We start from the raw sequence: 27,932 nt of genomic DNA on the forward strand, positions 1-27,932 counted from the left end.
GGCGTACAAACTTAAGGTTCAACTTAAGTTATGTTTGTCGTGTACACAACATAGAAAGATCTACACCTGCTACTAAAGTTGCACATTTATTAAACACAAGCAACTGCGCCCTGTAACGATTGCCACTATGTTATTGGCACTAGTGCTATTTTTTTTTTACAATTCACAACTTAAAGGAAAAAAAAAACCAAGTGGACTGGGGAGCAGCAACAGTTTACCGGCGGGGTCTGCCAAGTTTAATATCCGTTTCGCGCTCGTTCTAAAGGGCGACATCTGCTCACGCTTTATGACGCTTCTAGGCTCATTTCATAGATACGCCCGCCTAATTTATTTGAGTGAGTATTGGGATGCTTTTCGCGCAATGTAGAGGGCGGTCGCGCCAGCGCAATGCTGTTGCTCTTTCGCTAGAGCAACAACTACATAACGGCTTGGCCAAAACGAATGCAGTGTACCGGAAACATTACGCTATCATAATGGTTCACCAAGCACACGAATTGCCACGTCTGAGTTCTCGTACAAAAGCTAGAAAAGTGCCGGCGAGTGCGACCGGCGGCTGTCGGTGAGAAGACACTAAATTACGTTCTCTGGGAGTGCTTTAATCGCGTCGCATCGATGTTTGTTGCTTCTTGAGCGAACAGCATACACAATGAAAAATGCTTCATTTAGGTTAATTGATGCCATATGGCTGCGCTGCATTGTCATACTTAATCGTCGTAATCGTGTATTCTGAAACCCGGAAGCACGGATAACACAATTGTACGGGCTCGGTCAGTAAGCCTAACCTTTGGTGGAAATCATGATGGTAGAACATGTAGTGTACAGATCCCAGCTTGGTACACTATATAATTTGCCCGCCATTATAAGCCCACCCATCATCTGCTTACTGCTTCCCAGCATTATCGCGATGGTGGGCAGAGCTTCTCAGCTTGGTACACCATGTGGCCCACCATAACAAGCAGCACCCATCATCTGCTTAGTGCTTCCCAGCATTATCGCAATGGTGGGAAGAGTTTCTCTGCTTGGTACACCATGTAGCCCACCATAATAAGCACCACCCACCATATGCTTAGGGCTTCCCAGCATTATCGCAATGATGGGCAGAGTGTCCCAATATTGCCCACTATCTAGCCTCTGCTTTCCACCATCATTTCCACTTTACCCATCATCTGTACACCATACCACCCAGTATGTCCCGGCATAACCACCATATTTTCCACTACGTCCCACCATAGCCATCATAATTTCCACCATGCCCACTATTATTTCCACCATGCCCACTATTATTTCCACTACGCCCACCATGTTTTCCAGTATCCACCATGGCAATTTTTCCAATAGGGATAGGTGTGGTGTTTACTCGTCGTTACCGATACGTTATCGGCCGTGCAGACAGCCCCAATTGCGAGGCCTGTGCATGGCACCCTTGAGACAACTGAACATATCTTGTGCGTCGGCCCACGATAAATCGCTCAAAGAAATTCGATGGCCACCGTCTAGATGAAATGCACGAAGCAGCAAGCTTCCAAAAAAAGTTCTGTTGAGACCCCCACCTCGTGAACAGCGCGGTATTCTGAAAGCGCCGACCAAGTTTTCCAGAGATACAGAACTCGACGAGAGACTATAAATTATTGATCCAGCGTCTTGCTCCATCGCCACCTTCCTCCTCATCATGGACAACTCTCTCTACTTTCTTTACCCTTTCCTAACGCTGAGTAGCAGGCTAGAACATGGATTCAGGCCGACCTCTCAGCTTTTCTGTAACAATACACATTTTTTCTCTCTCTCTCTCTTGACGGATTTGCTACCGGTATGTTCAGCCCTCATTCGGACATTTTGAGTGCTTCCAAATCACTGCACATAAATTTAATCAAGTGAATTCGGGTTCCATGGCGAAAGGCCATATGCGCACGCACGAATACGTAAAGTTGGTTGAACCCCCCCCCCCCCCCCTTCCTACCCGACCTTCGTGTCAGCAGCTGAGTGCTGTAACCACTGGTCTGCCAGGGCCGGACTGATCTACTTAACAGAATGTTATAGACACATCAAAGGCAAGGAGGTTGAGTTTGTGCGATGAAAAGGTGCGGAGCCGAAAACGAACACAGACAAAACAAGCAACTAGACGATGCCGCTTGCTCGTCCAGAAATGTAGAGAAAACAACAACCGCCCCTGCTGAACGTTTACGCATTGCCTTGCTGCTTTCATTCGATGAAGCGAATGCCCACGCATTCTCATGCCCGCGCTTTGGGGATCGAGGGCTTGGCGGTGGACGCCATAGACCAGGGCGAGTTCATTTTCGACTCTATGAGGTAGGACCGCAGACGGCTTTGGGGCTCTTTCTACTAGCGTACTAATATGCGCTCTAATGAAAAACCTTGGCCGAGCATGACTTCTGCATCTCGGCATCACTCGCCTCGCACTCACGTGCACCAGCCAAGGGCGGCGGTTGCCGTTCTCAATAATCATAGTGTTATGATCGATTAATTTGGTGAATCGGAAAGCAGAAATCGGTCACGAGTAATCCATCAATCGCTCACGTTTAATTCGCTAATCGTTCAGCGATTTTACCATTCCTACCTTCGATGTGCAATCCGCAGTGTAAGTTCTGTCCGCAGACGGCCACTTTATTTCATATGGCCTTCTGGGAGTGGTAAAACAATACCAATACATCGGCCAATCATAATCCTACCGACAGTCGAGAGGGAGGTGACCCTGTCCCGCTCTGACCCAATGCAGCAACAGGCCCTGGTCGGCCTCGCCAGGATGGCGGCAATGGTCTACCGGAGTAGGAGGTCCAATCACCATACCGAATTCATCATCGGCAATAGATGTTTTTTTTATTATCTCTCTTTCAGTGCCAAGAAAAGTTGTCGCCGAGTGTATACATCGCGCGCGAACTAAAAAAGAAACAGCGCCGATGTCAGAGCTGCGTCGTCTTACAAAACAGGCGATTCGGTCGCAAATTGTGATATAAACGCACGACACATGTTGCGACAGCCTCTACGCACGTTACATTTGCCGAAGCGATTTCGAGTCACGCACGGCCGCGAGATTGAGAAGCGAAAAAATGAGAAGAAAAAAAAAATTAGGGCCACTTCCATGTAATCGTCAGGAAACAGCGGAGCTGGAAAGCAAGCGCAACCACCTAGAGAATGCAGATTGAGTTATTTGTGCAACCTTTTTTTCGTATTTTATATTTCATATTTCTTTACCTCTTCTACATCTTTTTTCAACTTGGCATTTCTCTATATAGCTCTCTCTTCTCAATTCTCTTTTGAACACCTCGATATACGCTATGCTGTACATGGTTATTGGTTATGCTATGGTTCACCCTCTAACCTCCCTTAACCATACCCTCGCTAAACTATTACTGTACAAAGCCATGCCATGACTCACCCTTTACCCTCTGCCTTTCTTTCCTCCCCACCCTCACTCCCATTTTTCACCCCGCTTGCTATGCCGTACTATACCATAGCCACTGTACAATACGTGGCTATGTAACGCAAGGCAAATTCTTGCTCTCTACAGAGCACACCCGCGAATTCTGTGCGGATAGCAACGCCCTTACCACGAAATGTTACCGCACACGAGAGCGCGCTTCCTGCGTCAGCCTGCGACAAAATGCGTAGGTTACAACTGAAGAGTACGCCGTCTTCATTGTGACAACTACGAACATGTCATTAACAGACACAAGCGCGCAACTAACGTATGCAACGATCTCCAGAAGCTGCACGAGTTTTACGAAAGACAGCTAGTTAGCCTCAAACAGCTGTGTCGAAACGCTATGCAGTTTTTCGTACAGCAGCTGCTGCGCTATGTCAATGCGGGCGGAATGATGGACGGCATATCTGGAAAGCACACAGTGGTAACAACTGGCGACAACTGCGACAAATTATAGATAGACACGACTGGGAGAAATATGGGGTCGTCGATGTGTAAAGCAAACGGGAAGAATCAGCGCCTCCCACATTGCCCAAACTAAATTATCTTGTAGTGACAGGACGGTCAACAGCTCCGATCGGGCACAGACTTCTCTGTCAACACAAGCACGTAATCATAGTCTAGTGAAGCGTTATCAACCATACAGATTACTTCCAAAAGTTCAGTATCGCGTTCTTGTAAACACCGGGATGACCTGGATGCGGGGTAAACACAGTCTCTGGGTTCGCGCGAACGCTTTCTTGCGTGCGCGCGTCAAATACAAAACAAACTGCGCTCAGCGTGCCGGTCTGGTTTCCTCAGTGTTTTTTTTTTTTTTTTCCCTTTCAACCTTTCTATAACTGCACCACATTTCCTGTCGCTTGGGCTTGGTGAACGAAGATTGTATCCGTAGCCGGCAATACTCACAGGCACGCTACACAGATCGCTTAGCCACTAGATCAGTTCAGCGAGTCTAGCGTCACACGTGAAAGCAACAACTTTCGTGCGCGCGCGCCGCGCGTCAGAAGTGGAAAACGTCGCCCAGTACATTGCCCCTGCCCGCGCGGTAATCGGGCTCATTCACCCGTCTCTAGACCACCCTTTCAGTGACAGGATGGGCGTCCACGTGAAAGAGAAGCAAGGAGCGCACACAAAACTCACCTTCGCTTGGGAATCGTGGTGGTCCTGGCCACCGGCGGGCAGACGCCCTTCGCCGCGGCACCGCCTTCCTGGGAGCGTGCATCATCGCCGGACTCGTTGCCGGCTCCTTGAAGGTGCTTGCGGATGGTGTCCAGTCGCTCCTTGGCCGCCATCGCACACGACGGGATGATGCTCGGAGAGAGAGATGCACGACTGGGCCGATCGAGCCGCCGATTATTTATGCGCTCAAAACAGGAACAGCCGACCACGGGCGGCGGCGGCAGCGAAAAAAAAAAAAAAGGTGACGGATTGCGTTGGATTCGCTTTCGCGCTCATTCGGCTGGCGCTGTGGCTGGAGCAAAGCTGGATGAATGGATGGATGAATATGGCTGTACCCTTTAGATTGGGCGGTGGCTAGCGCCACCAAGCCGTAATACTTAATGAACTTAAAATTATATTTATTTTTTCTTCCTTAAAAAGTGAGTGAGGATTTGTACTTTGCAGTGAAGAGTTTAATTTTTACTCGTGCCTTGACTTTAACCACCAATCAGATCACCTCCTTCTAGTTAAGTCTACTTGCTTAAAGTCTATTTTGCCCTCCCGGTCCCTAAACCTCAGTGCAGATCTCTGAGGACACGCGCCTGGTGGTCATGTAATTTTGAATGAAAGTTATATTTGTATCAAGGAGGTTATACTAAATGTTTTAGTATAACCTCCTTGATTTGTACATAAGACACAATAGGTTCAATAAGATAACTTTATTTGTACATTATAAGAAACAAGTGTATGTCATCGCCGTAAAAAAAAAAACATGAATGGTCATCGGGGAAGCCTTTTTTTATTTATGTCGTAAACATGCGTTGTATAACCTGATCTTTGTACTGTTTATATGCACTGTAACATTTATTAGACGCAAATTGATGGTCATATATTTACCATAGATGTTTATCGCGTTCCCATACCCGATCATCTGGCTTCAGAGCTGCTTTTACTATCAGAAGTCCAGCAGGTAGCGAAACTCATCACGTGACATTGCCGACTGCTTGCTTGCCTTTCCGTTCACCTTCATCGAAAGCAGCGATGGCCTTCGGCGACTACCCTCCCGAATACAACCCTAGGGTCCACGGACCTTACGACCCGTCTCGCTACTACGGAAAACGTGAGTACAATGTCCTACAAGGCCCAGCCTCATTGTAGAGCCATTACGCTTACAATCGCCCTTCTGGAGGTCCATCCGTGAGCGTATACCCCTAAGCCTCGTGTTTCCACTTGACTTGCCGGTAGACTGAGTTTTCCTCGCAAAAAGATGAGCTTAGAGTGCTCTTCGCTGCCTTTAGTGGTTGTTTCTTAACGGTGGCGTAAACTTGGTGGGTTTTCGGCTTTTATTCGTGCCTTGCCTTTGCGGTTGCGTTGCTTCGTGCCCTAGCACAGCCTAGAAATGTCTGCACACTTTTCCGACACGCACAGGCTTTCAACAAATCGTTTCGGAGCCGCTTCATGCTTGGCTTCTCTGTTAGCGATCGGACATTGCACCGTCCAAACAGCAAGTCCTCACCGACGGCTGCAAATCTAAACGTGAGATCAATCCGCAGTTCCGAAAGTGCTTGTTCTGAAACCACTTTTCTCTGTGCAAGGTCCCATTCGGTTTTCTCACCAACTTGCAGTTTACATTCTACTACAGGGCGCAAATGGCAGATCAGAATGCGACTCGAAAACAGGTGTCGTGCTCTGCACTTTATTTTACATCAGCAACTATAATTATTGCCGTTCCTGCAGGAATTAAAATTTTTAGATGACTTGCAACTCTACATGGTTCTAATATTAAATTTAATGCTTCAATATTGTGAGCCTTGGGTTTTTTTTTTATTTACTATTGGAGGACTAACAGGAATTATATTAGCAAATTCTTCAATTGGCATTGTCTTACATGATACTTATTATGTAGTAGCTCATTTTCATTGTTTTATCAATAGGAGCAGTATTTGCTATTATAGAGGCTGTCGTTCATTGATTTCCTATATTTTTTGGAATGAATCTTAATTCTATTTCAACAAAATCTCAATTTGTTATTATCTTTATAGGAGTAAATTTTACTTTTTTCCCTCAACATTTCTTAGGTCTTGCGGGTATACTTCGACGATATTCAGACTATCCTGATTTTTTCTCTAAATGGAATTTCTTATCTTCTTTAGGTTCTTTAATTTCATTAGTAAGAGTTATTCTATTCATTATTATTATTTAATTAATAATTGAAGAAAAAATCATTTTTCTAGTTTTACAAATTCATCAATTGAATGAATATTAAATTTTCCTCCATCAGAACATTCATATAATCAAAATAATATTATTATTAAGTAAACTTATAACTTGATCTCAATTAGCATTTTCAGATATAAATTCTCCTATTATAGAACAAAGGTCAGGGTCTACAACGCCAGTAAGAGTGGTCACCACTGTTATAAGTCTGTGTTTTCATGGTTAACCTCACCTAGTTGTCCTGCATATAAGCTTTTGTGAATCGTCACAACGATTTCGGGTGCTACTCTGGCTGCTAGGCAGTGGCGTAAGAACTCTAAAATAATGTATCAACGAGGGTCGTTTGCTGTGGGTAGGTCAGGATGAGTTCAGAACAGCGCCTTTGGACGCATTTCGAATCGAAGTGATAGGGGAGGCGTTTAATATATACCATGTTGCGAATGCTTTGTCATTTTTCACTTATTCTCTTGCGAGTTGAACAGTTATGCGTCATTAAATGGTGAGCAGTCATAATGTAGTTATAGAATGACAAAGGCTAGCATGTCAGTAAAAAATGAAGCTTGCGCGATCTTGAAATCAGTAGAGTTGTCTTGACTAGACGTTTTCACCAATGGAACAGCTCTCGTGTTACCGCTGCTCATCCCTGTGTCTTGCATTATGTGATTCTTCAATAGGACACTAAATCACTAAATGTAGTGGTTTCTATGCAGCACTATATATGTATATTTATATGTATATATGTATATATATATATATATACATACACACACACACACACACACACACATATATATTGTCTGCTACGTTCATGAGATCGGGTTGTGATATGTGATGTAGTTATTCTTTCAAAGAAACATTGCAGGTTAAAAGGCCATAAAAAGAAAGCACCGGCACTGAATTGCACAGGCTGTAACTGCAAGTGTTGCATAGTTTTGAAAAGTGTTGCCCCACACTCTTGAACTGTTGCACCTCCTGGGGTGTGTTTTTGACGCACAACAATCGTCTATCTTGTGCACCTTTCTTTCCTTGCTTCCAATCATTGGGACATGTCTCTAGTACTTTCAGGTCAAAATGGCATCTATCAGGATAGGGAAGTAGCTGGTGCACAGTTATCAAGTAATGGAAACTAGAGCGATGCAGCTGATAAATATTATTGGGTGGCATGGAGACGCCCAACTGGGCGCAAGTGTTCTTCAGGGTGTACTCAAGACTTGAAGTGGAGTACCATACACGTGGTTGCTGAAATGCGTTCGAGGTTTGGCAACTCGTCTATACTTTTTTTTTTTTTTTTTTTCTAACAGCGGACACTCCCTTTTCGGAGCTGCGACTCGGCGAGATTCCATCCTGGCTGGCCAGGCGGGAGAAGAACCCGAGGGCCTTCGCTGGTCTCTGTAGTAGGGGTGAGTCATTACGCTCGTTTTGCTCGGGTTTAACTGGAACAGCAGCTACACGCTACATCCAGCTTTTTCACCAATCTGAACGAGTTCAGGGCTGTGTACGAGGAGTTTAGGTATAGTGCAGCTTGAGCGCAGTGGTTCGGGTTTTGCTTTTGTTTGCTTTAATTTATGCCATCCATGCAACCTCAAGAAGTGGCAAATGGTGCGTTTGGACTGTTCGTGAAAGGCAAACACACTCCACACTGCTTAAAAACAGCAGATGTGCAAGCATTTCCTATGCATGAATGCCGCATCTGCTCCGCCGCTAGTGTGCACGGCAGCACCGAGCGGGTAACGTCAGCGGAGAGAATGCAGGAAAAATTGTGAACCAGTGCTGCACTTCTCCTGTGTGTTATGAAAGAACAGCGTGGTTCGGGGAGCACCACTGCTTCACCACTGAAACAAGCGGCAAGGTGCAATGCCTTACGAACTGGTTTGGATGGTGCAGACGAATCGAACTGAACCGTCAATTATCTTCATCTGCAGTCACCAGGCGCTCTACAGGGTTACAGCATTTGTTGGACAGTGAAGATGGGGTTTTTTCTTAAAGCATGCATTGTCTGAAAGAGGGTCCACCACGATGGCATAGTGATTACGGCATTCAGCTGCTGACTTGTAGGTCGCCCGTTCGATCCCAACCGTGATCATTGCATTTTGATCGAGGCAAAATTATTGAGGCCCGTGTGCCGTGCGAGGTCAGAACACATTACAGAACAGCGGGTGGTCGAAATTTCTGGAGCCCTTCATTACAGCGTTCTTCATAGTCATTATGTGGTTTTGGGATGTTAAATCCCGCATGGATTTTTTCTAGTAGTACAGAACAATTGTCAGAAAGATGTGCCGAATTGAATTTGGCACCATTGTTAAGTGTTCTTATTGAACCTAACTCTGGCGCAACTTTGATGCTCACAATCTCGCCTTGCCGTAATAGCATAGATTGGTGTGTACGGGCTAATAATGCGCATCTCATTTTTTAGCCGGAAATCGTGCATGTTTCGTTGGTAGTGTTGTTTTCTGTCAGTTTGCTGAAAAAAAAAAAAAGATGGTTTGGTTCATGTCACATCGAAGTGGATTGCATCATCAGCCCGTATGCACGATTTTATTATCTGCAGTGCAGGGAGTCTGCACTGTTCAACCTTACAAAACGTCTCGGAATTTTAATTTTCAAATTTTGTGCCGAAATCTCTGCGTGCGAGGTCAATAATTTCAAAATGTATCTTTCATGCTTTTGTGACATAAGCTCGATGAAATTTTCGGAAACTTTATATGCTAGGTTTATGGCAGTGAACTTCATTTTTACTGATTAGAAACTTTTTAAGGCCCAGTAGGCGCCGTCGAAATCTGCGACATCACGGTGCTTGGTGTGGGAGTCCCAAGGTGGTGTCTCCAACTGCATTTCTTTTCGCACATTTTCACGCTTGCCAAGTGTCATCTCGCAAAAGGAGTCGTGTTTTGGGGACTGTCGCGTTCTACTTTACTGATTAACAAGAAATCTTTTTCTCCTTAGTGAACACCAGAATATTATAAAATTTGTGGAGCCCTCCATGAGGTGTCGCTCATAATCATATTGTGGTTTTGGGACATAATACCTTGTAGCGGCGAGAGAAGAGAGACGTGAGACGGCGTCGAAGGCGGCCGCCGGGGCCGCCTTCGACGCCGTCTCACGTCTCTAATGACTGAGGTTGTAGTGCCATCATCACCATCATCGACGCCGATGATGGTGATGATGGCACTACAACCTCAGTCATTATTATTCATTTTTTCTGTGTACTCTCACGCTTTATTTCATTTTTCTGTATAGTCTGTAGTGTCTGTATTGTATTGTTTATTTGTATTTTATGTATGGTTTTGTTGCTTTTTGTGTTTATTGTTTTATTATTGCATGCACCAGCACCAAGCCCTCATGATTGTTCCAGGGCACATTAAATGATTGATTGAATAATTGATTGATTATTATTTGCATGGTCCTTGCTTGCCCAGCTGCAGCAAGCACGAGTGTGCATTTGCATGCGTACATGTTGTTCTAGCCTTGTCTTTAGCTAAATCAGTGCTAGTGAAGAGTTCTGCCGAAACATTGTCACCAGCCCCGAGAAGTAAGTCTCGCATAATTATGATGAGAAATTCGTAAACATGGGATGGGTGCTGGAGCCGACATTTTCACAAGTGTACTTGTCTTTTTCAAGGTGGCGTATTATTTCAGATGCCCATATATTAAAGGGACACTAAAGGAAACTATTAAAGTGACGTTGATTGTTGAAATAGCTGTCTACTTTTATGCCAAAGGAGGGCTTATTTTGAAATAAAATCATGTTTTAGTGGCTCGCATCAGGTTAGCGCACTTCAAATTACCCGCCTCAAGAAGCAGACAGACTCGCGTCACTGTTAATGTGCACAGTGTTGCCCAACTTTACTGCGCAATCGCCGACACTAGTAGACAGAACGAATGCAGCGGGAGCCACAGCAGCAACAACAGCCATTGATCAATTTTCTGCCATTGGCTCCGATATGGCAGACGTGTTTTTGTTCAATTGCGTGCCGCTGTATGGCACGACCTTTCCAGTGTAACTACGCCAAAATTGAACTTTTGAACCACTTGCGTCATTCCCCATAGTAACGTCTTGCCGTTTTTTTTTTTCTTTTCATGAATCAAACAGCAATGAACAAGCAGCATTTTATTGCTTCTCTGGATGCACGGAAGGTTTATTTAGTGCAGCTAGATCGATTACTAGTGATTAAGTGTAGGTGGCTCGTCGGCCATCATCGGTATTGTTTCGAGAGTGTCCTACTGTGGCGCATGTATTCTTGTGCATTTACTTCAATTTCTCAGTAAGTAGGGCACTGCTGTTAGTATTGTCGTTTTAGATGTTGTCATACATTGAGCTTTCACTCTGCCGTAAATTTTTATTTGAATTTAGTGTCCCTTTAAGGATTTCCGAGGATGACTCTCCTTTATTGATGCATTAAAATAACTGAACATCTCAAAATTTATTGCCTGCACATTAGACGAAATAACCAAGGGTGGTTTGGAGACAGGAGCAGTGTTCTGCATGCGCATCCAATGTCATGACGAGACATGTTATCGGGCATATTCCAAATGGTTGCTCTCCGTCTTCTATTGCAGCATTTTGGCGCTGGCAGATGAAGTACGTTCAGCCCAAGTATGCAGGCCTCACGCCACTGATCCAGTTTTGTGTGGCATCTTCGCTGCTTTTCTACTATCTGAACTACGGCAAGCTCAGTGAGTGTGGACTCTGTTCTAGCCTGTTCTCGGCAAATGCAGCTGCGCCATGCTTGAAAGACGATGCATTCACAGTGTACAAACTGAATTATTGGTCAGCCTGAGTAGACTGCACGAAGTTTGTTGATATGCCTTTGTCGACTAATTATTAGTTCGTTTGTGATTAGCCGGACATGCTCATGACTAGGAGGCATTGGGGTCAAAAGCAGTTCAATAGGTCTGGCAGCTCCACCAACCGAAACGTGTAATATCTGAGAACAAGCCCTTATACCTCATTAATCGCATAAACATATGCATTATTACATCTCGAGAAAAACAAGGAGCATAAGCAAATTGATTTAAGGGCGTTAGAACTTAGTCTAAAAGGCAGTAATTTCTGCCTGCTTAATTAAATCACTTAGGAACACTGAACAGTGTTCTTGATGCCACAGAGTTTATTAAATATACACTAGAGGAAACTCTGGTGCTGGTTTTTTGGGGAGCTGTAACGCATGGCGCTTCAGCGAGCATGGAAATGATGGGTAGTACACAGATTTGTCTAATCTTAATAGTTCTGAGTCCGTGTCTGTTGGTGTGGGGCTTGAAGCTGTTTTTTCACGAAACAAAAATGAACAAATGTTCAGCTAATGCGCTTCACCACCTTATTATTTTTGGCTTATAATTTTGAATAGGGTCTCGAAGCTCAGAAAGGTTCGTTGTTTTCTTCGAAACACATCACTAAACGAAGCCACAAGTGTGACTCCGCCCGCAAGTACGAAGACTGTGCAAATACGTGTACTACCCATCATTCCCATGGTCGCTAAACAATAGCAGCGCCCGAGTACCCTCTAGTTAGTTTTAGGAAACTCTCTGCTGACCTGCTCTAGTCTGCATTTCACCAGTGTTAAAACATTACTGGTGCAGTGCCCGCCGCAGTAGGTGCGTTCTCAAGCGTCCGGCAGCAGTAAAGTTCTTATACAGAAACTAATTTTTTCACGTACAGAACTCCATTTTTGTCAGGGAGCAGGGCTTTAGTGAAAACAGTGGTTAATCTTTTTTGTGAAAATGATTTTCTCACAAGAAAAGACAATTGACACTTTTTGTTCAAAGGATATGAGGTGGTCCCCTCGGGTCCACAAGGCAGTCCTTTTTTCTCAGGAGGAGCGAGGAAGCACTGTATGTAGCATACACGCATCCCATTCTAGAACCCAATTTGATGTGTTTTGCAGAAATCCTTCATTGAAACACCAATAAAAATATGAACTCAAACCTCGATATAACCAACCCGGATATAATGATATTGATTATAACAAATAAAAAATAATCTTGCAATAAATATAGTGTTAGGAATAATCATTTGTAACGAATTTTTGGATATAACGAACACTGAGTGAATGCCAAGTTTAGCCATACGGCATGTTGTACTGACTGAGTGCAGCTCATCATTTCTGTATTCTTTAGTGTTAGCTACTTGTACAGTATGTTGTGCTATAATGTTTGCCCAGTAATGGTAGGATTTTTATATCACTAAAGGTATCTGATTCGTCTAGGGTGCCTGAAATATAATGGCAGCTGGAGGAATACAAACATAGCATGTAACATTGAATCCAAGCAAAGCAGCATCATCTCCGTCAGAATATGTAAATACAGTCGAGCCTACATATAACGGCCTCACTTAAAATAAACAATATCCGCGTGACAGTGAAAATATACAATGTTTCAAGGACACCAAATCGCACTTACAACAAACGTCTCAGAGAGCCACCGATCGGTTACAGCGAACGGAGTCTGCGCTCTGCCAACTTCCCGGAAACCACTTTTGACCACAGATGAGGCATCAGCGAGGTGCCCATAGATTCTTAATGTTAAATGCCGACCCTGCCCCCCGACCGCTCTTTGTTACGCACCCTTCCGTCCTTTGTCCCCCCGCTACTCTGAGCACCCCTTTTCGCTAGACGCGGCCCATGTTTTCACACTACCACCCATTTTTCGAAGACCGGTTGGCCATCTCGCCTGTTTTTGATCGCTGGTACTGTCGTTGACGTCGCCGGCCTGGAGTTAGTTTCACACTACCACCCATCTTTCGGAGACCGGTTGGCCATCTCGCCTGTTTTTGATCGCTGGTACTGTCGTTGACGTCGCCGGCCTGGAGTGAGTAGACCATTTGTCAAGATCGTCTGTATCCGATCGTCTGCGTCTTGTCGTATCGTTCTGGTACACACGCGTACACTACCCCACCCACTCTGATAATTCACGATTTTTTTCGTGTTTAGGAGTTGTCTTGCTCTCTTCGCACTCGTCTCGGCATGCCCTCGGCACGCGTGCGGAAGTGTAAAAGCGGCTGTTTATTTGCTAGGAACAAATCGCGAAATATCGAAGTCGGTCAGGCCATGCGAACCTGCCGGCGCAACAAAACGATTCTTTAACCACGGCTGCCTCCCGCGGGGGCGCCTGCGCACGTAGGCGTTTGGTGTGTAGCGACACCACGGACCCGAGTTAACGGGGGGTTTCGACTCCCTCCCATGCCTAGCCGTGCGTGGCTTTGCCGTGTCCGGGGAAAAGGGGATCCTGGGGGTTGAGCTAATGCTGGGTGATTGGACCTTTAAGGCCCCCCAGCGGCGGCAACACACCCCTTTGGCCCCGGCTTCACGTAGACTGCACCCCTGGGCTGACCCACCCAGGGTAAATCGGCAGTCGCCTTTTCCTATCTCTCTCTCCCTACATCTTCGTCTTTATCTCTTACTATTTATCTGTCCTGTCTTCTACTCTCTTCCGTTTACTTCCAAACTTCCTGGCGGCTAGGGTTAACCCTGTGGAAATAGCCTACCTTGGTCTAGGCGCATTGGGTTATAGTGGCGTTGTACGGCTGGCGTCTGCAGGTTTCAGCATCCGCAAACTTGTAGCGTCCCCTCGTTGGGCTCCGTGGTGGGTGGCCGCCAACGCTGCTGAACAAAAATAAGACAGGCATGCATAGAGCATTCCCCCTACTTTCTGATCGTACTGGCTTAAAGCGGGTACGCACCGATGATATAAATTTTTTCAACCAGTCAAAAGAAACATATTCTCACTTTCATGTTATCCACTGTGAAAAAACTGAAAAGCAATGCAGGACCGTCTCTCCTTTCTTAGTTTCTAGATGTCTTACCGAAACTCTTGGCACAGGATACAAGGTAACCAAAATGGCTAGTGGAGACCTTCTCCTCGAAATCCGTAACAAAGAACAATTTGAAAAGCTAGACCGTCTTTCAGATTTCGGTGGCATACTAATAACCATAACACCATATAGATCAATGAACACAACTCGTAATGTGGTATCTGACATGGACTTACTTGACTTGACTGAGACTGAACTTTTGGAGGGGTGGAAGAGCCAAAATGTCACTAATGTACAGAGAATCATCATGAGAAGAGATAATAAGGAAACACCGACAAAACACTTAATACTCACGTTCGCATCCAGTAAACTACCGGAATCTATTCAAACAGGGTACACGAAGACATCTATCAGGCCGTACATACCAAACCCTCGTCGTTGCTTCCAATGCCAGACGTATGGGCATGGCTCTAAAACCTGTCGTGGTCGCCAGACTTGTGCACAATGTGGAGTTTTAGGCCACGTGTCTGAGAACTGCAAACAACCGCCATACTGTGTAAACTGCAAAGGAAATCATGCCGCATATTCACGCTCCAGCACATATTGGAAAAAAGAAAAAGAAATATTTACGTTGAAGATGAAGGAGAACATTACATTTAAGGAACCACGGCGAAGAGTCGCTCCATTCTATGGACCTACATACGCTGATGCGGCGCGTCAGGGGGCAGCGCCGCACCAGCCCTCGCCACTCCTTCGGCCCACGCATACCGAGCCGGTGGTTGTGGCACCTGCCCCCAAGGCGGCTGTAGCCCAGGCTACACTGCCCACTCCCAAACAGAGACCGGAGACTCCAGAGTCCTCGGGTCTCAAGGCCTCACTTCACCAGGCGAGGCCCGAAATTCGAACTAACAGCCCACACGTGCGGGCATCCAGTGCCTCCGCGGAGGCAATGGATACGTCGCTACCCTTGGTGCCGAAAGAGCGGCGCGGTTCCTTGGAGCGCGCCAAGAAAACAAAAAAAGCAGATAACAGGGCCTGGTGATGGCCCTGTTAAGTGAACTCAAGCTCCCTGTCTAAACAGCCACTCGCTTTTTGTACACACAGCACTATTTTACATTCACCATGAACACTCAAATTATACAATGGAACGTCAGGGGCCTCCTCAGAAACCTTGACGGCATCCAAGAACTCTTACACGAACACTCACCAAAAGTGCTGTGTGTACAAGAAACACACCTTAATTCAAAACACACAAATTTTCTTCGTAAATACGTTATTTTCCGAAAGGACCGTGTTGATGCCTTGACATCATCCGGAGGTGTTGCCATCATAGTGAATCAAGAAATTGCATGCACACACAACTCCAAACATCTCAGAGGCAGTGGCTGTTCGAGCAGTTCTTTTTGATAAACTGATCACAATCTGCACTATTTACATTCCTCCTAGCTATCAGCTGCAAAAACGTGATTTACACTCTCTAATTGATGAACTTCAGGAGCCTTATGTTCTCCTTGGAGACTTTAATGCGCATAGCAGGCTATGGGGTGACTCTCGGTACGACGCGCGAGGTCGAATGATCGAACAGTTCCTTCTCTCGTCGAGCGCGTGTCTCCCAAATCGAAAAGAACCAACCTATTATAATCTCGTTAATAACACCTACTCCTCCATAGACCTAAGCATAGTATCTCCATCTCTTGTGCCTCTACTCCAGTGAAAAGTCGTCAGTTCTCTGTACGGAAGTGACCACTTCGCCGTAGTTTTGAGCACAACTACAGTAACTGAGTGCCCACCACGTGTTCCCAAGTGGCTCATAGAGCCGACTGGGAATAGTTTCATACCATCGCTCGTCTAGGTTGGAATGACATATGTACTTTGAACATTGATGTTGCTGTCAATTACTTTACAGCGTTTTTGATTGATGCTGCAACAAAATGCATCCCACAAACAAATGGACACCCTGAAAAACGGCGTGTGCCATGGTGGAACTCTGAATGCCGAAACGCGCGCAAACAGCAAAACAGAGCTTGGAGGCTGCTTCGGAGCTCACCGACAGCCGAAAATCTTGACACCTTCAAGAAAATAAAGTCTCAAGGCAGGAGAACACGTCGGCAGGCCAGAAGAGAAAGCTGGCAGAAGTTTTTGTCAGGGATCAATTCATACACACAGGAGGCTAAAGTCTGGAACATGGTCGGTAGGGTAGCAGGAAAACAAGTACACACACTTCCACTCGTAAACACTCAGGGTGATACCTTGGAAGATCGGGCAAACTTCCTCGGTGCACACTTCGAACAGGTGTCCAGCTCATCCCACTATACTGACACTTTCCAAAAATACAGAACAAGAATAGAAAAGCAGAAACTTGAACACAAATGCACTAGATACGAGACATAAAACCAAGCTTTCAGTCTAGCTGAGCTGCGAACGTCTCTAAACTCCTGCAGTACTTCTGCCCCAGGTTCTGACCGTGTGGTGTATGAAATGTTGAAAAACCTACCAATAGAAACACGAAAAACCTTACTTTGTTTGTACAATGCTATCTGGTTTTATGGCACTATACCTACTTCCTGGAAAGAGGCTATTATAATTCCCATTTTGAAAGAGGGCAAGGACCCTTCTTTACCTTCGAGTTATAGGCCTATAGCACTTACAAGCTGCTTGTGCAAAGTCTTCGAAAAAATGATAAATTGCCGACTTGTACATATCCTTGAAACAAACAATTTGCTCGACCCATTTCAGTGCGGGTTTCGAGAGAGTAGATCCACCACAGACCACCTTGTTCGTATCGAGGCACAGATCAGGGACGTCTTCGTCCATAAACAATATTTTCTCTCTGTATTCCTCAATATCGAAAAGGCTTATGATACAACATGGCGTTTTGGAACTCTAAGAGACCTGTCCCACCTTGGCGTGCGCGGAAGAATGTTTCACATAATCGAAAATTACCTGTCAAACCACACATTCCGTGTCCGAGTGGGCACGGTTCTTTCCCAATTGTTTGTCCAGGAAACAGGCGTGCCACAAGGTGGTGTACTTAGCTGCACACTTTTTCTCATCAAAATGAATTCCTTGCGCTTGTCCATTCCTCGCAATATGTTTTATTGTACATTATTATTATTATTATTTACAGATACTGTTGTCTCGATACACGAGACATAGCAGGAGTGGGTACATTAGGAAAAGGAACGAACATACATTAAGCAATACCAAAGAAACATACAAAGCATTTAAAACATATTACAAAATATGGTTAGGCAGTTCTTTCAAAAACAGTTCAATTGGTTTTTCGCGTAGGGAACCATCTAGGTTTTTCCAAATCTCAACAACGGCTGGAAAAAAGGAATGCTTAAAGCAATTTACAAATGGCTGGAAGGGAACAATGTTGAGTGGGTGAGATCGGCGCGTGGTTCGTCGTGCTGAATCACAAAAAGTAATCGGTGCTTCAATGCAACTGCGGCTGTGTACAATCTTATGTAGCAGAGTGATACGGTCAAGTGTGCGTCGGAAAACAAGGGGTTGTAACGACAATGAGCATGCGTGAGATGAGGGAGAAAAATTGCGGTCATACCGGCCAAATATAAATCGTATTGCTTTTTTCTGTATGCCCTCGAGCATATTTATGTCAAGTGCAGTATAGGGTGACCATACCGCTGATGCGTACTCTAGCAATGGTCGGACGAGCGATTTATACGCCGTTAATTTGCAGTCCTTGGTAGGGTGCTTGAGTGTTCGTTTTATGTATCCCAGTTTTCGAAGTGCTCTAGCGCAAATTGTTTCAATGTGATGGTGCCACTTTAGGTTTTGAGTGTAGGTAACACTGCCCCGCCACGGTGGTCTAGTGGCTAAGGTACTCGGCTGCTGACCCGCAGGTCGCGGGGTCGATTCCCGGCTGCGGCGGCTGCATTTCCGATGGAGGCGGAAATGTTGTAGGCCCGTGTACTCAGATTTGGGTGCACGTTAAAGAACCCCAGGTGGTCAAAATTTCCGGAGCCCTCCACTACGGCGTCTCTCATAATCAAATGGTGGTTTTGGGACGTTAAACCCCACAAATCAATCAATCAAGTGTAGGTAACACCAAGATATTTGAATGTATTAACAGAGTTTAGGTAGTGCCCATTGTAACTATAACTAAACCTTAGCGGCTGTTTTTTATTAGTAAATGTAATTTGAACAGTTTTTTGGTAATTATTGTTCATTTGCCACGTGGCGCTCCAACCACAAAAGGACGAAAATACTTTGTTCAGAACATCTTGGTCATGAGCATTATTTACGCTAGTATATAAAACGCAGTCGTCAGCGTACAATCGCAGCTTAACTGGTGTGTCCTTAATGACCTGTGTGACATCATTAATATAAATAATGAACAATAGGGGCCCAAGCACCGAGCCCTGTGGAACCCCGGAAGTGACTGCACACGACGATGACTGCGCATGCTCAAACGTAACAAATTGTGACCTCAAACGTAGCCAATCAGCTATCCAGCCTATTATTTTGTCATCGTTAATAATACTTCTGAGCCTAGTAAGAAGTTTTTTGTGACATACTACATCAAATGCTTCGCTCTAATCTATGAATATGGCGTCAACCTGTCCTCGAGTATTAAGAGCCGAAGCGATGTCGTGAGTGAATTCAATGAGCTGTGTAGTTGTAGAAAAACCAGAGCGGAAACCATGCTGATTACGGGACAATAAGTTGTTATTAGTGAGGTGCTGAAGTACATGTTTATGAATTATGTGCTCTAAAAGCTTGCAACAGGCACACGTTAATGAAATAGGCCTGTAGTTAGAAATGAGTTGCTGTTGTTGTTATTACCCGATTTAAACACAGGAATTACATTGGCGATTTTCCAAACGGTCGGCGTAATACCTGTTTCTAATGATTCAACAAAAATTATTGATAAATAACGAGCATTCCATTCTGCGTAACACTTCAAAAACATGTTTGGTATGCCATCTGGCCCAGCACCTTTAGTAGTATCGATATTCAACAGAAGGTTAAGAACGCCAGTGTAGCTAATTTCAATTGCAGGAAACGAATCTATTTCCTGGCTGCTACGAATGTCAGGGGTCGCTACATTGTCATCTCCAAATACAGTTTGGAAATACTTATTAAAGGCTTCACAAATTTTGGATGAATCAGAGCAGGACACATCATCTATCATGAAGGTTGACGGACAGGCCGTGGCAGGATTGGTAGTTTTCCAAAACTTAATGGGATTATTTTTCATAAAAGAGCTTAACGTGGTATTAAAGTAAAACTTTCTGGCATCACTCATTTTAGCATTTAGTTCAGATTTAAGCAAGTTAGTTTGGGACTCCCCGTCATTATTGTGAACCCTCTGTCGCTTTCGCAGTCGCTTAATACGACGTTTAAGCTGTATAATTGACCTGGTATACCAAGGGTGTTTGGCATGACGTTTTATGCTCTTGTGAGGAACAAACTGCGCTATACATTCATTAATTACACTGTAAAATTGGTTAGTCAACGTATCAATACTGCAGTGGTCACTACTCGATAAGAAATCGTCAAAGCATGTTGCAAGTTTAGCAAAAATAGAAGTGTCGTCTGCGCATTCAAAATTCAGCACAGTCTTAAACGTTGGTCGTACTGGCTTACAAGCAACATTTAAATCAACAATAACGGCCTTATGGTCGGAAATTCCATCGACAACCCTGCACTGATATTTATTCGTAACCAACTCATGGTTGGCAAAAACAAGATCTAGTATAGAATCCTCGCGTGTAGCCTGATCAACCAGCTGCGATAGATCGAAAGCTAGTGACAGATTAATTAAAGAATCACAAATTATTCTGTCACGACCAGTTGATGTTAACAAATTCCAATCTATAGAGGGGGCATTAAAGTCACCGGTCAATACGAGTTTAGAACAGTCCAGCTTTTGTCCCACAATGTAGTCACTGACAGTCGAAAAAACGTCTAAGGCAGAGTTAGGAGGACGATAGAGAGCACCAACAATAATAGCGAGACCATCAAGCATTAGTTTGCACCATATAGATTCAGTATTTGGGAGTTCTGGCAGTAAAGAAAATTCAATACCACTTTTAATAAAGAGTGACACTCTGCCACCACGGCCAGAAGGCCTATCTTTTCTTAGAACCGTGTAACCAGGAGGCAAGAATTCATGATCAAGGATAGATTCATTTAACCAAGTCTCGGTCACACAGATAACTGATGGACGATGACTCTCAATGAGCCAGTTAAAGTTTGCAATTTTATTAACTAGGCTACTCGCATTTAAATTCAAAAGCGCAAAGGACTTCGCACTAAGCCGTCATTCATTGTTTGTAGCAAACAGCCAACGGCTTTCGTTAATGATAACTTTTTTCTTCTCATCCCAAGAATACCGAACATTGTCCACCAACAAATGATCGTAGTGCAGCCTGGCTTTTTTTGCATCCCTTCTTATCTCGGCTGAATTCTGCCACAGTTCCCTGCGTATCTGCCTCACGCGCTCAGAGAAGTCTTCATTTATAAATATTTTCGTGCCCTTCAACTTGCTTGTATTGCTTAAAATAGCGACCTTAGTTCTAAAATCCAGCAACTTAATAATAACAGGTCTTGGGCTAGTGCTACTGCTCTTACGCACTCCCAGCCTATGGCATCGTTCAATATCGCCACACTTAACATCTTGTTTTGATGTAATCAGTCCAGCTACCGTTTCCAGAAACTCGTCTGAAGTTTCCCCAGAGTTTTCGATTAAGCCATAGATGAGCAGGTTATTTCTACGGGACCTATTCTCTAAATCGTCGTTTTTGCGGTCCAGTTTACTAACAATCTCTCGAATGTCAGCTACGGCTTTCTCGACACGCGTGGTGCAACATCACTAATTGACGCAATGGACAGCTCAATTTTAGTTAATCGTTCTTCGAAAGATGCAACCCTAGAGGAAAGACCTGTTATCTCCTGTGCAATTTTAGTCTGCCCCGAGAGCAACTCTCGCAACATGTCTTCGACCTCAGGACCAGGGTCACTCTCGACATCACCACACACAAGCAACAGCATTCTCAAGAAATTCATCAGCACAAAAGACATATTCATGAGGTCTGCAGGGGGGTCCGGCAACAGTAAAAAATAGTTGCCACTTCTATAGCTTTTGAAATGTACTTTAAGCTTACCTGCAAGACAGAGCATAAGAATTTGAAGCGAGTGCTTTTCATGCTGCCGCCGGACCCACATATGTCGATGACGTCCAGCTTGGCTTTAGATCTTGCAATCTGGCAATGTGTGAGCGGCAGGTTCAGTTAGGTTTAAACAAGGTCTCCTCCGAATGGGCAGAGGAAAACGGATTCCGACTGAACCCACAAAAAAGCACGTGTGTCTTGTTCTCCCGAAAGAGAGGCATGCACTCAGAACCCGACATTGAACTGAACGGTCAACGTCTGTCTGTTTATACGGAGCATAAATTCTTAGGAATAATCTTGGACAACAAATTGACCTTCGTACCGCACATCAAGTATCTAAAAACAAAATGTTTAAAAGCCATGAATGTTTTAAAGGTGTTGTCACGTACTAGGTGGGGTATTGACAGGCAATGTCTCATGAACCTATATAGAAGCCTCATTCGCACCCGCTTAGATTATGGGGCCGTTGTTTCTCAGTCTGCGACTCAAAGTGCTTTGAAGATGCTGGACCCCGTGCACCATTTGGGCATCCGCCTTTCTACGGGTGCTTTTCGCACCAGCCCCGTAGAAAGCCTTTATGTTGAGTCAAATGAGTGGTTGCTTTATCTGCAGAGAACTTACATGTCCTTTGTTTATTTCCTTAAGGTGAAAGCAGACAAGAAGCACCCCTCATACTCTACTATTAATGATTTGTCGAGCTCAATTCTGTTTCAAAACAGGCCTTCGATGAGGCAGCCCTTCTCAGTTCGCCTGAACTGCTGAGGAAACTGGAGTCTCACTTGAACACAGTTTAATGGCTCCTGTAGCATACCCGCCACCGTGGCAATGGCAGACTATAGACTGCGATGTGTCTTTTCTAGAAGTTACAAAACATGCGCCTATTGCCCATATCCGAACACACTTCCTGGAACTTCAACACAAATACACACGTCCTGAGTTCTTTACAGATGCCTCCCAGTCTAACTCCTCTGTGTCCTACGCTGCTGTCAACCCATTCTTTTTGGATGCTGGCCCTCTACATCCAGGCACAAGTATCTTCACAGCGAAAGCTTATGCGATACTTGTGGCGGCTAAACACATCAAGCAATTACAAATACAAAAAGCAGTAATTTATACGGACTCCCTCAGTGTGGTAACGGCTCTGCACACTCTTAAAAAACACAAAAACCCAGTCCTTGTCTCACTTTACTCCATTTTGTGCACACTCTACACACTCAAACAACATGTTGTAGTGTGCTGGGTGCCAGGGCACCGTGAGATTCAAGGCAACGTGAGGGCGGATCAGCTCACTGCATCCATCCACAAAAGCACTGCCCCTACACCCATATCAATCCCGGCCCTTGATCTTAAGCCGTCTCTCGAACGAAACCTCAGGGTATACTGGCAGAGCAAGTGGGATACACACACACAAAACAAACTACACGTTATTAAGCCACACCTTGGTCATTGGCTGCTTGTATCGAAATCGCGTCATACAGATATAATACCAACGAGACTCAGGATAGGACACACATACGCGACACACACTTATCTTTTGTCTGGTGACGATCCACCATTGTGTGACAAATGTGGTGAAGCATTAGGTCCTTCACATACTAATCCAGTGCAAACACTTAGAAACTCTAAGAAAACAACATTTTCCATTACCCTACCGACAACATATACCTTTACACCCTGCAATGTTCGTCGGTAGGGAACAGCTTTTTAGTCATAAATCATTGTTAGAGTTTTTAAAATAAATTCATAGTTTTCATATCATATACCCGGGCATTCCGTAGCACGACCTCTCCAGAGAGGTTTTTGCTGCGGTGGCTACACAAGAAAGCACTTGCCTCACGGCCCTTGGACGCAAGGGTATGAACGAGTGAGGCACTTGTGCTAATGCCATACATATCCACCATCGTCTTTTATTATCACCAACTTTTGTCATCTATTCACACCACACGCAGCTTTCACGGCATGATCATGATTTTATTACTTGTATGTTCTTACCCGCCTTACCGTGAGGAATTTTATGGCCCTTATACAGCCGCTTATCACAATCATTGTCCATATTTTTAGTAAGATGAACTGGCGCTCTTTGGCCGTGAAATGGCTCTTGCGCCACAAAACATCAAACATCATCATCACTAACCACGGCTGCCAATTCTTTGAACACCGCCGTGCGCGCAGATCCAGGCGGCTATGCTTAGACCTCAGCACGCGCGGGTTGCGCGTCTCGCGGACCTTTCAAGCAAGCTGCCTAACCTGCCTCCTTCCCGCATGTTTTTGTTTTCGAGGTCGCGTTCCCGCCGTATCCTCCCCTCTCTTCACTCTATTGCAACTCCTTGCTCTTCTTTTGCAAATCGGCTCTCCTCTCTTGACACAACTCCTTCACCCGTCTCCACCGCTCGGCGACGTCAGCCCCGCTGACTCGAGTTCAGAAGTTTTGTTTTATGACTAGAAACGGGCCCAGAGCTGTACCACCCATTCTGGCATGTGTGTTGCGTGTGCGTGTCTTGCTCGCTCTCAGTGTGCATGTGTGGTCAGGATGGCAGACGGAAGGCTTTGCACACTTTTTCCTGCCACTCAACAAAACGTCGAAAGTGTGACTGCTTGGCTTGGGCGTAATCCGCGCGTTAGATGCCACGTTGCGGAGCGCTTGCTCATAGCTGTTGATCACCTGGCAGCCAACTTGCCACTTGGGACGTCCCGGTATTGAGCTGTGGAGGTGGTGAATATTTCTTGGGCGGCGGTGACGGCTACCTGCGTGCAAAACTGTTCTCGCGAGGCCGACTTCATCGACGTCAAGCCCGATGCGGAGCCTGGAGCTTCCGGACAGGACTAATTTGGCGGCGATTTGTGGCAGGGCGTTGTTGACTTCTACCTGGCAGAGCGGGTGGGACATCTGTTGCGATGGCTTAATTATGGTTGATGATGATGCCGACACCACAGAACCGTGCACGGATTAGGGCATTGTGAATTAAGTACGCGGCAAGAGTGATTTGGAGGAATCGGATTGTGAGGACGAAACTTTGGAGCCAGTGCATCATGCAGCATATGCCACTGGCCTTGGCGAAGAGCATGCTGCCGTTTCAAATAAACTCGAGACCGCCCGAATCCCTTCTGCTCTTCAAAACACGTGCATCACAGACTTTATGGGGCAAAAAATTTTGTGTTTTCACTCGCAACTTCTTTAGAAGCTGTGTTTCACTTACTATGAACTACTGGATACAGCGAAAGGATGCCGTGTCAGGCTCAGTTTCGTTATAAGTGGCCTCGACTGTATGTATAAAGTGTACAGTTTAAAAATCGACCGCGCAGGATAGCGTGGTCCAAGAGTGGAAAATGAAGGAAGAGTGGTTACGTGGTGTGGCTATCATGCCTCCAAAGAGTTGAAGTCAAATGTGTAGTGGGTGTGCATCACTAAAATTTGGGTCGAGAAGCTTTGCAGGGCTGGTTTTATTTAGAGAACAATTTATTTAATAAGAAAACATGTCTAATAGTCCACATGCCTTTTAGTGCTAGAAACGGGCCTTGTTGTCCAAGCATACCAACATCGCAAAACCATAAAATTTGCAAACTGCACCTTATCGCCTCTGTAACATACGCTGGCACTTTAGTGTGGAAGGCAACATTGGACAGTGCCTCTGGTCTCCCCGAATTCCTGCCCTCCATTCTCTGTAAGCTTTTATGAGGTCTGTTAGCCTTGTGGATAGCCACTACAATAAAATTGTTTGTCAATATCACTGGACCTACAAGGCTATTGATAGCACAATTAGCAGTTAATATTGCCGTGACATCTTACCTGCATTCAAACAATGCACCCATCACCGCACGCACAGGGATACACATGCGCGCCATCTAGTGTTGCGGAGAGACGATGATGGCACGAGCACCCAGCTGGACCCGGCTGATGTGCGCCACGCGCTCGTGACTTCTCTTGAAAAGGAAGAAGGCAGGGAAGGACATCTTTGGTGTTCTCCTGTAACGTTCTACGACCATAGTCACTTTGAGTTGTGGGCCCAGGTTCGCCCTTTAATAATACGTTTTATTATACCCCTGAGTCCTTCAACATCACTACAATATAGGCTAACAAGTTTGTTGGTGCCAGCACCCAAGTGCTACTTACTTAAGCTTTTGATAATAAATTTACCAGTAGCTTTGTGGCACTGCGGCAGTTACCAACCATGAACTTGGGAATGGACTGAGGTTGCCCAAAGTACGTAGTAAGTACTAATCGCAAGCCTGAAATGAGGATTCTGCAGCTTGTAAATAACTTTAGTCAGCCCCCGACCCCCCAAAAAAAAGTTGGCTGGTATGTTGCGTGCAAGTGACCTTGAGGGTATTTTTACTATGCATCGACAAATTCATTTATAAAGTTGGTAAATGGATACATTGTAAACAGAGGTCAATCATGTCTGACTAGCTTAATAATTGTCAGTTTTCTTGTCCAAGACTTTGTATGATTGCCACCCTCATTGGTGCTGACATGGTCACTCATCAGAGTAGGGCATCTTTGAACAGATGTTGGTAGCAATGTTATTATTATTATATGTGGGGTTTCACGTTGGTAGCAAAGTCAAAATGGCATAAGTGATATTGGCTTCATAAGTGCCACACCCCTTTTACGGTTATAGTTGATCAACAGGTTGATAACAGTGGCATCTTCCCCTGAAAATCTGTACTTCTACATCCAGAACATATTACTAGTAGTGAAGACAAGAATCTATGGGAGGGGGGGGATTGCGCGTTTGCATTATAATGTTTCTCTACGGTTAATTGCCTAAAGAGGTCACCCAGTATCGCGTCACTAGTTAAATGTGTCTCGGAACAGACTTTGCTGTGAAAGTGAGAAAGCACTAAATTAAGATCCCAGCATTAATGGACGTACAAACGGCACATCGTTTGCTTTCTGGATTGCTGTTGAAACATTTTCACACGGTTGAAGTAGCTGTGATACTTGTACACGATCTAATGCCCTTTTAAGGCCGGTGTCTGGTACATGTGCTCGTAACAAACTAAATTCGTTGACTGTGGGCTCGTGAGTAACAAACTAATTTCGTTGACTGTTCCTTACCAGCTTTGCCTGAATGTTGTAATTGTGTGCACATGTGTGCAAGCTTTTACTCTGACGTTATTTCTGGTTGTCGGCAATTTTTGTAGCTTAAGGGCCGAAGTGTAATTGACACTTGCAAAAGAGACAGCCTTGAGAGCCACAAGAGAGAGTCCAGTTTAGCCGTCATTTTTCTTAGTAAACATGTGGCTTTCTTGATTTAAGAAAAAAGGGAGAGGGTTGTCGGGCTAGCAGCGCGATCATCATCAGTGCAGCGTACACTCTCGAAGCTTCGTGACATGAGTTGTTTTTCTTTGTCATAGATTGGCACATGGCCAACAGGACAGTGCAATAATCGGTTTGCAAAGAACGCAGTCAATGAAAAGCAAATATGTGCGCATTGCAAGAATGAGCAGGCGCAGTCTGTTTTTCTTGAGAAAGTGCCACGGGCCAGCACTACCAGCTTTAACGAGAGAGCGCTACAGCCATGACTGTCATGTATCGGCTTATGCGGAACGCGAAGAGCTCGGCGCAGCAGCGGTGTTAAATAATCATGAAAATCTCAATCATTGACGGGCGAATAATCACACGGTAAAAGGTAAAAACAGCGCAAACTAGACAAGACGAAGTACGAATGAATGTACGAAAGAACGGGCAGGGCGAGTGCTACTCTCCATACTTCGTCTCTTCTGTAGATTGCGCTGTTTTTACCTTTTACCATGTTTGACCAACTAGCCTGATGAAACACACTTCTGGGAATCGCTCGGTAGCTGTAATAAGCTTTTTTATGACCGTTATTCCTGCTGGTTTGAAATAACTAGCAGACATTTCACGCCTCGCTGATCTTTTCCTGGAAGCAAACGTCTGCCCACTTTTCACCTTCCAATCTCCCTGTACAGTACTCATGGTAGCATCACTTAATGGTCAGCTGTCATCATGTGTTCATGATATAGCAAACTGCATCAAACTGGTAGTTGCTTCATTTTGCATGTGATTTGTCTCGTTTCAGAGCACGAGCGACACTACAAGTACCACTGAGAGGCCAAAGTTAACTTGTGGGACAGGTCGTCGTTAATTGCGCAGGTGTCCAAGGTTCTAGGAATGTATTGCGAGCCAGAAATAAAGCACTAGAAAAAGCATTGCCATCTGTTTACTACGTCTTTTGTCAACCGCGATAACAGTGTGACGCTAGGAATA

General features: G+C 45.0%; 2 protein-coding genes across 2 annotated transcripts in view; one reads left to right on the forward strand and one right to left on the reverse strand.

The window, feature by feature from the left end:
• The window catches only part of Agps (alkyldihydroxyacetonephosphate synthase), a 78,687-nt gene extending 73,829 nt beyond the window's left edge, over window positions 1–4,858 (reverse strand). Inside the window, exon 1 of the mRNA XM_037431239.2 lies at window positions 4,580–4,858. Coding sequence (XP_037287136.2) covers window positions 4,580–4,731 — 152 coding nt within the window. The 5' untranslated portion in view covers window positions 4,732–4,858. The remainder of the gene's footprint in view (window positions 1–4,579) is intronic.
• A 699-nt stretch (window positions 4,859–5,557) lies between these two features.
• Window positions 5,558–27,874, forward strand: ATPsynF (ATP synthase, subunit F). Its single transcript, XM_037431238.2, has 4 exons — window positions 5,558–5,717; window positions 8,116–8,214; window positions 11,372–11,488; window positions 27,745–27,874. Exons 1-4 carry the CDS (start codon window positions 5,639–5,641, stop codon window positions 27,771–27,773), a joined length of 324 nt encoding a protein of 107 aa, XP_037287135.2. The 5' UTR covers window positions 5,558–5,638; the 3' UTR covers window positions 27,774–27,874.
• Window positions 27,875–27,932: the final 58 nt, after the last annotated feature.

The sequence above is a fragment of the Rhipicephalus microplus genome, chromosome 7, assembly GCF_043290135.1.
Source record: "Rhipicephalus microplus isolate Deutch F79 chromosome 7, USDA_Rmic, whole genome shotgun sequence".
In the NCBI taxonomy this organism is placed as follows: Eukaryota; Metazoa; Arthropoda; class Arachnida; order Ixodida; family Ixodidae; genus Rhipicephalus; species Rhipicephalus microplus.